Below are 12390 nucleotides of genomic sequence, written 5' to 3' on the forward strand. Positions count from 1 at the left end.
GATAACTTGAAGTAACTAGTAAATGATTAGTGAAAACAATTCTAGATTATCACAAAAGGCCATTAAATATTGATGCTAGTATTGCTGTGTGGATCAAAACAGCCAACTTAATGAATGAGTAGTAACTACTAGTCACACAAGTGATAACTTGAAGTAACTAGTAAATGATTAGTGAAAAACAATTCTAGATTTATCACAAAAGGCCATAAAATAATGATGCTAGTATTGCCGTGTAGGTCAAAACAGCGAACTTAATGAATGAGTAGTTACTACTAGTCACACAAGTGATAACTTGAAGTAACTAGTAAATGATTAGTGAAAAACAATTCTAGATTATCACAAAAGGCCATAAAATAATGATGCTAGTATTGCCGTGTAGGTCAAAACAGCGAACTTAATGAATGAGTAGTTACTACTAGTCACACAAGTGATAACTTGAAGTAACTAGTAAATGATTAGCGAAAAACAATTCTAGATAATCACAAAAGTCCATAAAATATTGATGCTAGTTTTGCCGTGTGGGTCAAAACAGCCAACTTAATGAATGAGTAGTTACTACTAGTCACACAAGTGATTACTTGAAGTAACTAGTAAATGATTAGTGAAAACAATTCTAGACAATCAACTTAATTCCATTCAATATTGATACTACTATTGACATGGGGATCACAACAGCCAACTTAATGGACTAGGAGTAACTACTAGTCGCACAAGTGATCATTTGATGTGACAATATAATTAAGGTTGAAGGTACTAAGATGTCAATGGTATATTTACTTAGTGATTCAAAACCTTAAGGGTTTTGGATCTGGAAAGTACCCAGAATTGATTTGTGGATCAGACAGCTAGTAGTCACTAAAGTATTCATTTCTAGTAACTAGTAACAATGAGCAACATTTAAATGATAAAATTAACTCCTAATGAAAAAGCTTAATCCTGTGAATGCACATATTTTTTATACTTTGATTATAGTGATCAATGTTGTATAAAGTATCCCCTGTATCGACTTTTCACACAAACAACGATCAGAGTATCAGTATAAATGCAAGAAAATTTTTTCAAGAACACCCCTTTTTCAAAATCTTTTAGAGACATCATTTCAAGCACTAAGAGACTATTCTTGTACAGAATTGTAATGTGTGGTAAAACAGGTTTTCAGAAAGTTCAAAAGTGGTCTTTTTCTCTAGTGCCATGTATCAAACCAACAAAAGCTATTTAATTTGCCCTGCTTAGGAATCCATATTCTGTGACACCCACTAAGTTGGATCATAATTATTGGATAACCTTGGCAAACAGAAACCATTTGGTGTTGCAGAACACCTCTGCGGGGATATTTAATACCTCGTCCACACAGACCGATCAAACTATCAACAGATGTTTCTGCTAGACTGGGTTGAATGTAAAAACTTCCAGCATTAATGGGGTCTTCTCTTCCCGCACAGTACCTCACTTAATATTGCACTCGACAATAAAACTGTTCACAATAACTTCAAGCAAAGGAATATCTCTTCTCACATATAGTATATTCAATGGCCAGTTTGGTGGTTGTATTGTTTTAGCAGGCTGCACAAATAACTGTGTCTTGATTGATTCATATATAGCGATTGTATTCTACTTTTGACTTTTTTAAACTGCTGTGCTTGTGATGAGGAAACCAATCAAGTTAAATACTTTCTTCGAGAAATGAAAGGTTTCATGGCATCCTAAAAATATAGCTGATCTGTGAAGTCATCCGCTCCAAAACTTAGACATATTTCTGAGAAAGATACCCCTGTGGCTTTAATAACTAGCTACTAACATTAAACAAAAACAACAAAATTCCCAAACAAACAGAGAAAACAATGAAACATGCAATTCCATGACTTTATCCTTCGCTTTCCTAGCAACCATTTTTACTTCTCCAAAGCAGCATGGTTGAAAATCGATTCAGAGTACAAACAAATCTCTGCTTCTTTGATATGAATATATCTACATACCAACCACCTAATTTGACTATCTGTACCTCCATGCTCAACCAGACAAACCCTAGAGCACCATGGTCATTAGGTACCATGGAATTTCCATCAGATCGGGAAGGAATGGGCATATTTTTATGCAATTCAGAGAAGAAAAAACTGTACAACAGGCTTGAAATAACAACATGTGGTGAATTCTGGGAATGTACTAGGGACACATAACAGTATAACACATAACATCCAGTACTATTAAACAACAAAATCACAACGCCTTGCCCTACAAATGGAATTTTCATCAAAATGTTTTCTTTTGTTTATTAAATTCTTATTCAATAATGCTCCATCCTAACCACTTCTTTCACCAACTGAGAGAAAATATCCATCTTGGAAAACCGTGTGAAAGTAGCTTTCAATACCGCATTGCAATGAAGAAACAATTATTTTCCAGGACATTTCTGTGGCCTTAGAAGTCTTATTCTAATCTCCATTTATTTTATTTTTTTAAAGGCCTTAGGGGGAATTAATTTTCACTTCCACAAATTTTCATAAAAATTTATTCCTCTTCTTTTACTGCCAGAAACAGCTACCTTATGAAACAGTGTTATTTTAATAAGCATATGTAAATGTTGCTCTATTTGTTTTGTTTTTTTTTGCTTTCCAAAACTAATAATAAAATAATCTGTGAATTTTGGTGCATCTGATGGGGGGGGGAGGGGGGGAACGTAAAGGGCATAAGTGAATATAGCATGTGATAACGGAATATGAAGTATGACATGCATAATGAAAGCTTACCTGTAGGGTCATCTGGATCTACTGTTAGGCAGGAAGAAAGAGAAGGAAATATTACTTTACTGCACCCTTCATGAAAAATCATGCAATCAGCGTCTCCAGAAACTCTCTTCTGACTACAAAATGACTCATCAGACGTAATATATGACACTTGTGCCTCTCTCTTGCTGATTTCTTTTCGTAAACTGGAAAGTGTCCAATCAGGTCATCTAAGCTCCCACCTCCCAACCCCCCCACTCCCCCCCCACTCTCCCATTTGCCTTGGTCATTTATTTTCCATTGCAATTAACTGAATTCAGTTCAAGGGTATCTTTCATCAAGGTCCAGCTTTAGGATTCACAAATGATTTCAAACTTTGGTTAGCATCTTGATTGATCTCTAGAGTGAGGTGAGGCAAACTATATCAGGACTAGCATTGTTTCGATACAGGTCACAAAGCCTACAGTGGACTGAAGACCCTTACTAACTGGTTTCAAGCCTCTGGACATACAATCAGTGCCCTACAGTAAGTCAAGTTGGTTAGGGTGAACACATAATAGAACGAGATGCTCTGGTTTGAATCTCGATGGAAGCTGAAAGTTTTTTCACTGTCATGAATTTTCCAACTCATTACCATTTCAAATATATATATATATACATGCAAATATGTATGTATCTCCAAGGTAGAAAGAAACTGGTGGTGTTGCTACTCAAACTTCATAAAATATTGGCTCAAATTGTGTGTTTATCTCTTTTCTATCATAGAGCTACCAAACTCTGACAGATATCACTGTAAAATTGTTGGTCGCAACTGATTATTAGTGGGGGGGGTGGGGGGAATGTCCATATAATAATGTTCCAAACATGTGTCTGTTACAATCATAAAACTAAACAATTTGATTCAATGGTTCAATGACATTTCCTCCACAAGTTGCAGCATAGTCATAAATTTCCATGACGACTATCAATCGATAGCAACTGGAGATGTTTTCAATTTTCTTCACCCTTACTTCAATCAATTCAAATTTGGTTTTCAGGTCCTACCATTCCGAGAAATCTTCCCGCAAAATGTTGCCAAATTGGAACGTTACCTAGCGATGACAATATTGTTATTTTTTCTCTATTTTTTCCCTCCCTCAACTGTGAACCATCTGCAATGAAAACCTTTTCACTGTTTTGCATGAAGGTAAACTTTGTCTCAAAACTAGATACATTTCTACAGGAAAATCACCTAATTACACTCATATCCCTTTTCGATTGACCTTTGTCATCTATACCAACTCCCAACTGAAGGATGCCTTTATACAAAATTTCAGCATATTTTTTAAATCCTTTATATCAAAATGCAACCAAACAATGAAATTTGAGTGGTGAGGTTTTGTATAGCTATATTATAATTTTCAAGATATATTGACTTTACAAAATACTACTTATTTGGAATGCTACTTTCGAGGCTGACTCCATAAGTTTCTGGTCAAAATGTTAACGTGTTTTCCATTTTCCTGATAAGTTTAATATAAGAAGTGAAAAAACAAACTTTCCACAAACAACACAACAGCATGAATAAATGTCATCCAACACCATTTATCCTTGAAAAAAGTTTTTTATGCCTTGAGATGAAAACAGGTTATTTGAGGCAACCTAAAAGTCTAAATATTTCGCTGTTGAGTGTTAAAGAGGTTGATTTGCCTCTGATGTTAAAAAGTATAATTTCTCAACTAACAAATGTGACAAAGGAAGTGGAAAATCTAAAACAGATAGCAGCTGTTTCTTTAATGATACATCGATATAAATTTTGCATCTAACGATCATCCTTCACGACCAAACATGTAAATTAGTAACCTACTATCTAATTTTTCTAGTTTGCTTTATCTCTCTCTCTACTTTCTACTTTTTCCTCATGTTCGTGCCAGCATGGCACAACACAACTCCTCCCATGGCAGAATAATTGGGTGGTGTATTAATTAGCTCTTCAAAATACTCACAAGCCACGTGCAGAAGATGAAGAGAAGACCCTATAAAGTCTTCTGCTGAAGGAACTGTAATCCTCCACCACTATTTAAGCACAGTAGGCTCAGTACATTAACCGCCATTACTCAAAGTAATCAACCACGAAAACTTACTGTTTCATGTAATTCTAACCTTACTTTTAGACTGTTGAGGACTTTGATATTCTCAAATTTCCAAGCAATTTTAAGGCATTATCTAAAGCTAAAAGCCACGGTTAGGGTTTCTTACTTTCTCTCTTTGGGGGGGGGGGGGGGCAGAGGGCGTGAGGGAGCAGAAAGAGGGATTGGGAAACTTATTTTTAGAACCATTTCACTCAAGAACTGACTGCAGTATGGAGGGAGGAGGATGTGGAAATGTAACTTTAGGGAAATGCTTTATTTGGATGAAATCTTCCTTGGTTTTGACAGCGTTAATTCGGCTGACTCTTCAGAAAAACTGTTCATCACAGAGGCACCCCACCTCTGCATTTAAAATTCCTCAAGATTGAATCTCAAGGATCGATAAATCTGAACTCAACTTTCACAAGCAGTTTGTTTCCAATAATGTATCGGCTACAGGGTTGACGACCTCTGAAGCCCCCCAAAAAAATTTTTTTTAAATGATATGATTTTTATTCAACAAGAAGCAGACACAACCTTCATCATCTTTGTATGATGAGATAGAGACAGAATAGAACTCCCCTTAGAAATTTGTTGCAATTTTTTCTTTTGCTCTCCAATTGTGAGATATCAGAAGCTTTATATAGCCATGTCAAGGGGTTGTGATTTGTGTAATGTGTGATAATCAAGTAGTTACCAGATGGCCAAGGGTTTTTTATAATAAACACTATACTAATTGCAAACAATGGCTGTAACAGAGTATGCAAAAAGACAGAAATCTCAGAGAGCAAAAACCAATGTATTCAATATAGTGTGATTGTAGCACTACTAACTCTGTAATGTCTCACCATAACAGAATAAGATTTTCCAATCTGTTTGAGGGATTTGTTCACCATTGGCATACTTTACATGAATGATGATTGTACCTCCTTCTAGCGCAAGGAAATATTTCCCAAGTAAGTTACAAAGTAGGCTAAGTTGTGTCTGTCAAAGATGAGATGTAAAGTTTTTTCTCACCTTATTTTTTTTTTTTGGCTTCTTCGGGATGAAAAGTTTGCTTGCCTTAACTTGCCAGCAGTCAAATTCACTAATTTATGCATCCTTTTTGCACTCTAGTGTTACCTGAAATTATCTGCCCATATTGCCCCCCCCTTCACCCGACCACCTCCCACCCCACCCCACCCCACTCACAACTATTTTCCAGCTGTAAAGATTCTAGTGACAATTCACATCATGAACACATGGCAACAATACTGAGGGTCATATAAACTTCAATTTTCAGGCTAGACAACACCCTCACATTTTTTGGAACAATTGTTTGTGGAAAATATGCTGCATAACGTCAGAAGAAACGATCTTCAAAAAGTGACAATGCAGTGTTAATTGGATCAATAAGGCAAAGAGGTAAAGATTTAACACTGAAGCTACTTTTTTTGAGATGAAAAGATTAACATTTTCAAGCATGTAACACTACTCGGGTAGCATGGAGACAAATGTATCTGCTGACTTGCTAATAGAACACGGAGACCTTCAATGGTGGTGACCTTGAATCTTGTCATAATGATAGGAATATGAATTCAGAAAATTCATAATGAAACATATATCATTTGTAAATTCAAATTTTGGCTGGAGACAAGTCAGATGCATTTTAAAGTTTCTCTTAAAACTGAAGAGCAATTATACCTTCTCCTTGATTTCATTTGCAGTAAGAACGTTCTTCAATGAGTTCCTCAAAGAACCTCTCCGTTCCCCCCCCCCCCCCCCCCCCTCCAGACTTATGTTAAATTTGAAGGGTATATCAATTGACATGAAAACATTCGGCTCAGGATTTGTCCTGTTCAGACCTTTCTTGATATAAGGAAGCAATTACTAGAAAAAAGACATCTAATATTTGTAATTTGAAATATACTTTGTTCCTATTTATCTTTTGTTTAAAAGGGTCAAATGTGTTTGTCCTTCTTCATCTGGATGCATATTGGCTAACCTCCACACAGTAGAAATCTTGCCGGCATCACAGCCAAGAAGATGTTCAACATATTTAATTACCCAACAACAACAGCAACGAAATAAGGGAATAAAAGGAGACTACTTTGCCGTTATCTAGATTTACAAGAAAGAGGAAAAAAGGTGCAAACATATGCCATGTCAGTCCCTTCATCATACCCAAGGACACCGCAAATTTAAAAAGTTTATCCCGGCAGGGGAAAAACGATGGCTTTGAAAAGACTTTACTGCTTCAACGAACAGATCCCAGTATGTCAGAGGCTCTCGTAAATTTGTAGACAAAAAATTATGCAGAGAGAAATTGACATATCCTTGAAATGTCACATACACCTTAACATTTAATGAGAGCACGCCATGTTTTTCTAACCGAGCTGCAATTTTCACGCTTAGTCTAACATTCAGAAGGCCAGTGTATGTTCTTGTCTTCTTCCTAGACTATCATTTCTTTTCTCGCCCTTTTTTGCCCGTCTCTCGAAATATTACATGAGGAGAACAGATGATCCATTTCAAAGAAAAGCATCATAAATAAATATATGAATTCGATATTATAAAAAATAGATATAAATACAAAAGGAAGAAGAAGGTTGGCCTTGCTTTTACCTTCCACCGGATCATCTCCTTCTGCTACAAGTTCCTCGTCTGAGCAAATATTGAGGATGTTCACCAACATTTCAGTTACTTTCGTGGAAAACAAAGAAAACATGAAATCAATATTTGATGAGATCTGAGCCTGCATCGACTGCTGGGGGGGGAGGGAGGAGAAAGCCTCTTGAGTTTATTCATTGAAAACTTGAACAATTGATATGAGAAATGGGATGAAAAAGATACAGAACTGAATTTTAGGGGAGAATTCCATGGATTAGTTACAATATAAAGAAGTATGCTCATTCATCTCTGGTGAATATTGATGAATATTGGAACTTGGAATAAAAAAATTACAGTATGAATTCTACAGTCAGTTCTGAAGTGTATACATTAAAAAAAATGGCAATGAGATAACATTGCACAATGTGCTTGTTAGCTTGATTATGTATAAACACTGATGTCAAATAATGAAGCAACCAAGTCCAATTCTTTTTTGACAGTTTCAATTTGCAATACGATTAATACTAACATGAAAATGAGTAAGTGAGAATGGATGATGATAATGATGAAAATGAATATTTTCATAAAGTATTCACTAATTAATTGGGGAGGGGTGAGGGTGGGGGGTGATAGTTTTTTGTCAGTTGCAGTCTTACTGTGAGTTTTTCTCAGTTGGTTTGGTAAAAGTGACCAAATTACAAGATCTGTGTTACAGTTAGCTAGACACATGTTCTTAAATCATATTGGCTCAATGTCCAAGACTATTGAAAGTTGCATTGATAGTAACAATCAATGATAGACAGACATCCCCACCCCCCTGTCATCTTCCCTACCCCCTCTCCTCCCTGTCTGCCACTTCTCAACTTGAAGCACTTGCCTTTTAGTTTCAAGAACAGAAGATTCTTACCTTTCTCTCCAACGAAAGGCAGAGACCATGTAAAGACATCCATAAAGTTTGGTAACCAGTAAGGATGAGGAGAACAGTTGAATTGCCTGATGTTCATCACATTGTTCTCATACTTCAGTACTGCGGCTATGAACATTAAAAATACAAAAATATCATCAATATCTAACACTTTAAACAAGAACCAAGATATGACAACAGAATAACACAGTTATCACTACAAATTACAAATTGAATAGAAAAAAAATATGTCAAAAAAATTATACTGCAAAGTATTTATCAGCATCAACAAAGGGGGGGGGGGAAACAATCTGATGAATCGGTTATTTTGATAAATATGTAATTTAAAAAAAAAAGGTTCCCCTTTAAGACATCCCACATATATGCCCTTAGCTGGTGGGATTCAATAAGGCAAATAGACCTTTCGCTGACAATGTCATCATATCGAGCATCTGCAGAAATTCAACACAACTTTAATTAAATTGCTCACAGAAACAGAGAAATCTATTTAATATGTGTCTCAAAGGATTCCTGTCATGCTGCTTACTTTCCATGCACAACTAGCAAAAATACAAGATGATATCGTGAAAATTTACCCAGAAAAAAGTTTATCAAAATGCTTGAATAAAAAGGGCACAAATTAATACGATCTTCCGAGGAGGATCGCTTATGCATAGTTTTTTCTGTAAGCTGTGAAATCAGTAAAGACACGATCTCTGCAGAAACTGACAGCCTGCTACTAATCATTTCTCAATCAATGGGTTTAATCCTAAGTCCCCGCCCCCCTCCATCCATAACATTGGGCAGACGACTAAAACACTTGACATGGTGATCTTCAAATTCCCTATCAACAAACCCCAAATGCAACCTCTTTCTCTCTCCTTCTCTCTCCCACATGTATGTGAAGAGAGCTTGTCAAAGACTCAACATACTTTTGCATAAAGAAACAACATCTAGGGGCCACGTGAATACATTGCCAATAAATCACTCGAAATGAACTTTGAAGTCGGTTAATGACCTTAGGCTAGATTAGCTCAAAGTTTTCTTGAGGTGCTTTGAAATGGGCTAGGGATAATTCTGCAGAGGAAATGACATCGTTAGGTTGCTGCGAGGGGAGGGGGGAGGGGAGAGGGGGGGCTTCTTCACCTACATGTGCCAAATTGAAACCCTATCAAGACATATCAGAAGAAAACACAAGAAACTTAATTTATTTTCAATTTAAAGGGATGACCCGGTGACACTTATATCGAAAAGATCACTATTTGGCAGGGTCATTCGAAAACCCAATGTCAATATCTGATCCTGATAGAAAAGATCCCTATTTGGCAGGGTCATTCGAAAACCCAATATCTTGTCCTGACTCTACTAAAGGTTGTTCAAATGTAACCTTTTTTGACTGGATAAATCCTCTATTTTTCTCTGGATTAGACCAAAGTTGGTGGTCGGTCTGTGGTGTCATATCTGCAAAATGTTCTTCAAAACCTGTACTTTATTCCTGGTTGATTTATCCTTGAAACCAGATAAATTTGGAATGTTTGCTTAGTTGTCAAGATTCTCCATATTTAGAATATCATCCAAAAAGCAACACTTTTTTAGAAATGTAATTTTCCTCTATGAATAATTGATTGAAATATTTCAGATTTTTCAGGGAAATTTGCTCGTCATGATGACGTCATTCACAGTGCTGTCGCCAGAATCATTAACAAAAAATTTGAAAGCTTTGTAAGCTTCACCATACAAACTGCTATCGAGATGTGGCTTTGATTTTAATGAGATGAAAAAGTTTGGATATTTTTAATTAAGCAATCATCTTTAGCCAGTGGATTATCCCTTTAATATTGTACAACTGGTGGAAGTTTTCTTTGCAACAAATATGTCATGATAAGTCAGGAGTACTCTACATTACAGACGAAAGAAAATGGTGGTTGCACACCTAACTTGAGGTGCACTTACTGGAAGCATGCCACACTGAAACCACCCTCCTGTAATCCTGTAGTTAAGAAGATATATAGCGCAGAGTTGGAGAGCAGGAGCAAGGGGGCCGAAGTGTGTCTTTGGGGGGGGGGGGGAGAGGTTTAGAAGATTGGAATGTAATTTCAAATATTTTAATTGTGTTGATGATAAAATAAGCTGCATGCTTAATAATTCATAAGGTCTAGACTTTCTAAGAAATTGTTAAGAAAACTCCAATCTGCTATGTACAGACAGTGCGTTTTCTCTTGTGCATTATGGCAATTATAATCCATGTCTCAATGTCAGTTTATGTTCATCCACATCACAGGTAGTACAAAGCAGTAGTGCCTGTCATTTCAAATACATACCCCCTCATCATCATCATCAGCCAAGCAAGCCCCTTCAAATAAGTTTTGAATTTCACTGCGATCAAAATAACAGCTATTCATGAATTTATGATTACAGGCAACCTAACCTACCGAGAGATAAATCGCACCATATATTTTTTACGTGCATCTCCGATGATATTACTGTGACTTGATAAAACTGCATCCATAAACTAATGATATATGTGCTGACTTGGTCATAAATGGCAAACGGTGCATACATTCCCCGCGCTGGAAAATGCCATGTAATCAGAGAAAAGGGAGGAATGAGATCTGGATAAGAATATGAAAATGGAGTGCTTTACTAAGAAAATTCCCTAGGGCCAAGCCATAAAGATGATGCTACAGATGTAATAAAAAAAAAAAAGAAGCCCCACCAATAGTCTAGAGAAAGTAAAAAGACAAGAAAAAAGACAATTGCTCTTTTATCATGTTTTTGAGAATAATTTTGTCTTTTTTTTTTGGTTTATGCAAGCTGTGATGTTGAATGGGGGAGCCTTAAAACTCAGCAGAAATACTTCAAATGGAATGGATGTATCTATATTCTTAAATACCGTAATATATGGCTAGACTCCACCCATCCATTATCGTAAAAGACTTGACTAAAATGATTACACAAGTTTAAAAAAAATTGGGTGTGACGGTTAACTTTAGAGAAAACTATTGAAAAGGGAAAGCATAATAATTCCTATGAGAAATCATCCGTATGAATTAAAAACACGAAAAAAAGAAAAAAATTCTTTAAAAAAAAAAAAAAACCAGCTCATAACATGTCGTCATAACAACAGGAAGATTATATCAAATTATTGCTGATATCATGCAAATATAACACTTGTATTTATGTAGAAGTAAATAAAGAAATAAAATTAAAACTAGATAAAGAAATATAAAAAAAATAAAAAACACTCCAATTTTATCAACGTGAAGAAAGAAAGTGAGTATCTTGGGAAAATTTTTAATTTTATGAATGTCAATTTATGTAACTCAGTGTGCGCATATGGAAGTGTAATTGACGTATATCAGAAAAATTTTATCTCTGCCTGTCCTAATCTCCTGCTCCATAGAGCATAATTCTCCACCTTCCCACTCTCACCTCCATCCCCTCCCCACTCTCACCTCCGCCCCCTGCCCTGCCCCCTGCCCCACCCCCTCCCCTTCTCCACACATTCATCAAATCTACCCTGTCCCACAGACAAATGTGGAAATCCCTGACGAAGGACTATACATACAATAAGCTACTTGCTTGCACTGCGCTGTATTACTGCCAACTCCAACAATACTGTACCAGCCATCCATCCATCCGCTACACTACACTACTTTACATAGGTCGCACAGGCATCGTTGAACACATGTGAATCCCAAAATACTAAGTCAAATTTTAACTAATTTAGCTATTTCTTCTCTTAAAAAACCATTTCTGATGATCAAATTACATGTAGATGGGCAGGCACAGGGACAGTTGGATATAAATTTAAGACGCAGATGCAGAAAGTTTGTCCGTCGGTTGGTAAAAAATTACTACTTTTACTTTATAACGCCGAGGCAAGCATTTTCTTCCATTTCAATATATGATCAGAGTGCCAAAGGATATAATGGAGTAATTCTCTTTAAATGTCATTCCTTCAGTACTGTCTGGACTTGTAAATCGGCAGAGATAGTTAAATGTTAGGCGAAGGCTTCGAACTTGATGGTTACTTAGAGGAGAAGAGAAGGTAGGGGTTTTCAAA

At 36.2% G+C, this 12390-nt stretch overlaps 1 protein-coding gene across 2 annotated transcripts in view; it reads right to left on the reverse strand.

Moving 5' to 3' along the window:
* The window catches only part of LOC139968665 (protein phosphatase 3 catalytic subunit alpha-like), a 128457-nt gene that overhangs the window by 19931 nt on the left and 96136 nt on the right, over positions 1 to 12390 (reverse strand). Inside the window, exons 9-11 of one of the 2 annotated variants that reach the window (XM_071972931.1) lie at positions 8328 to 8453; positions 7436 to 7513; positions 2748 to 2768 (exon numbers count right to left, since the gene is read on the reverse strand). In XM_071972931.1, the coding sequence (XP_071829032.1) occupies positions 2748 to 2768; positions 7436 to 7513; positions 8328 to 8453 (225 nt within the window). The remainder of the gene's footprint in view (positions 1 to 2747; positions 2769 to 7435; positions 7514 to 8327; positions 8454 to 12390) is intronic. The other variant, XM_071972932.1, reaches the window with a different exon arrangement.

This window comes from Apostichopus japonicus, chromosome 6 (genome assembly GCF_037975245.1).
Source record: "Apostichopus japonicus isolate 1M-3 chromosome 6, ASM3797524v1, whole genome shotgun sequence".
Taxonomy (NCBI): domain Eukaryota; kingdom Metazoa; phylum Echinodermata; class Holothuroidea; order Aspidochirotida; family Stichopodidae; genus Apostichopus; species Apostichopus japonicus.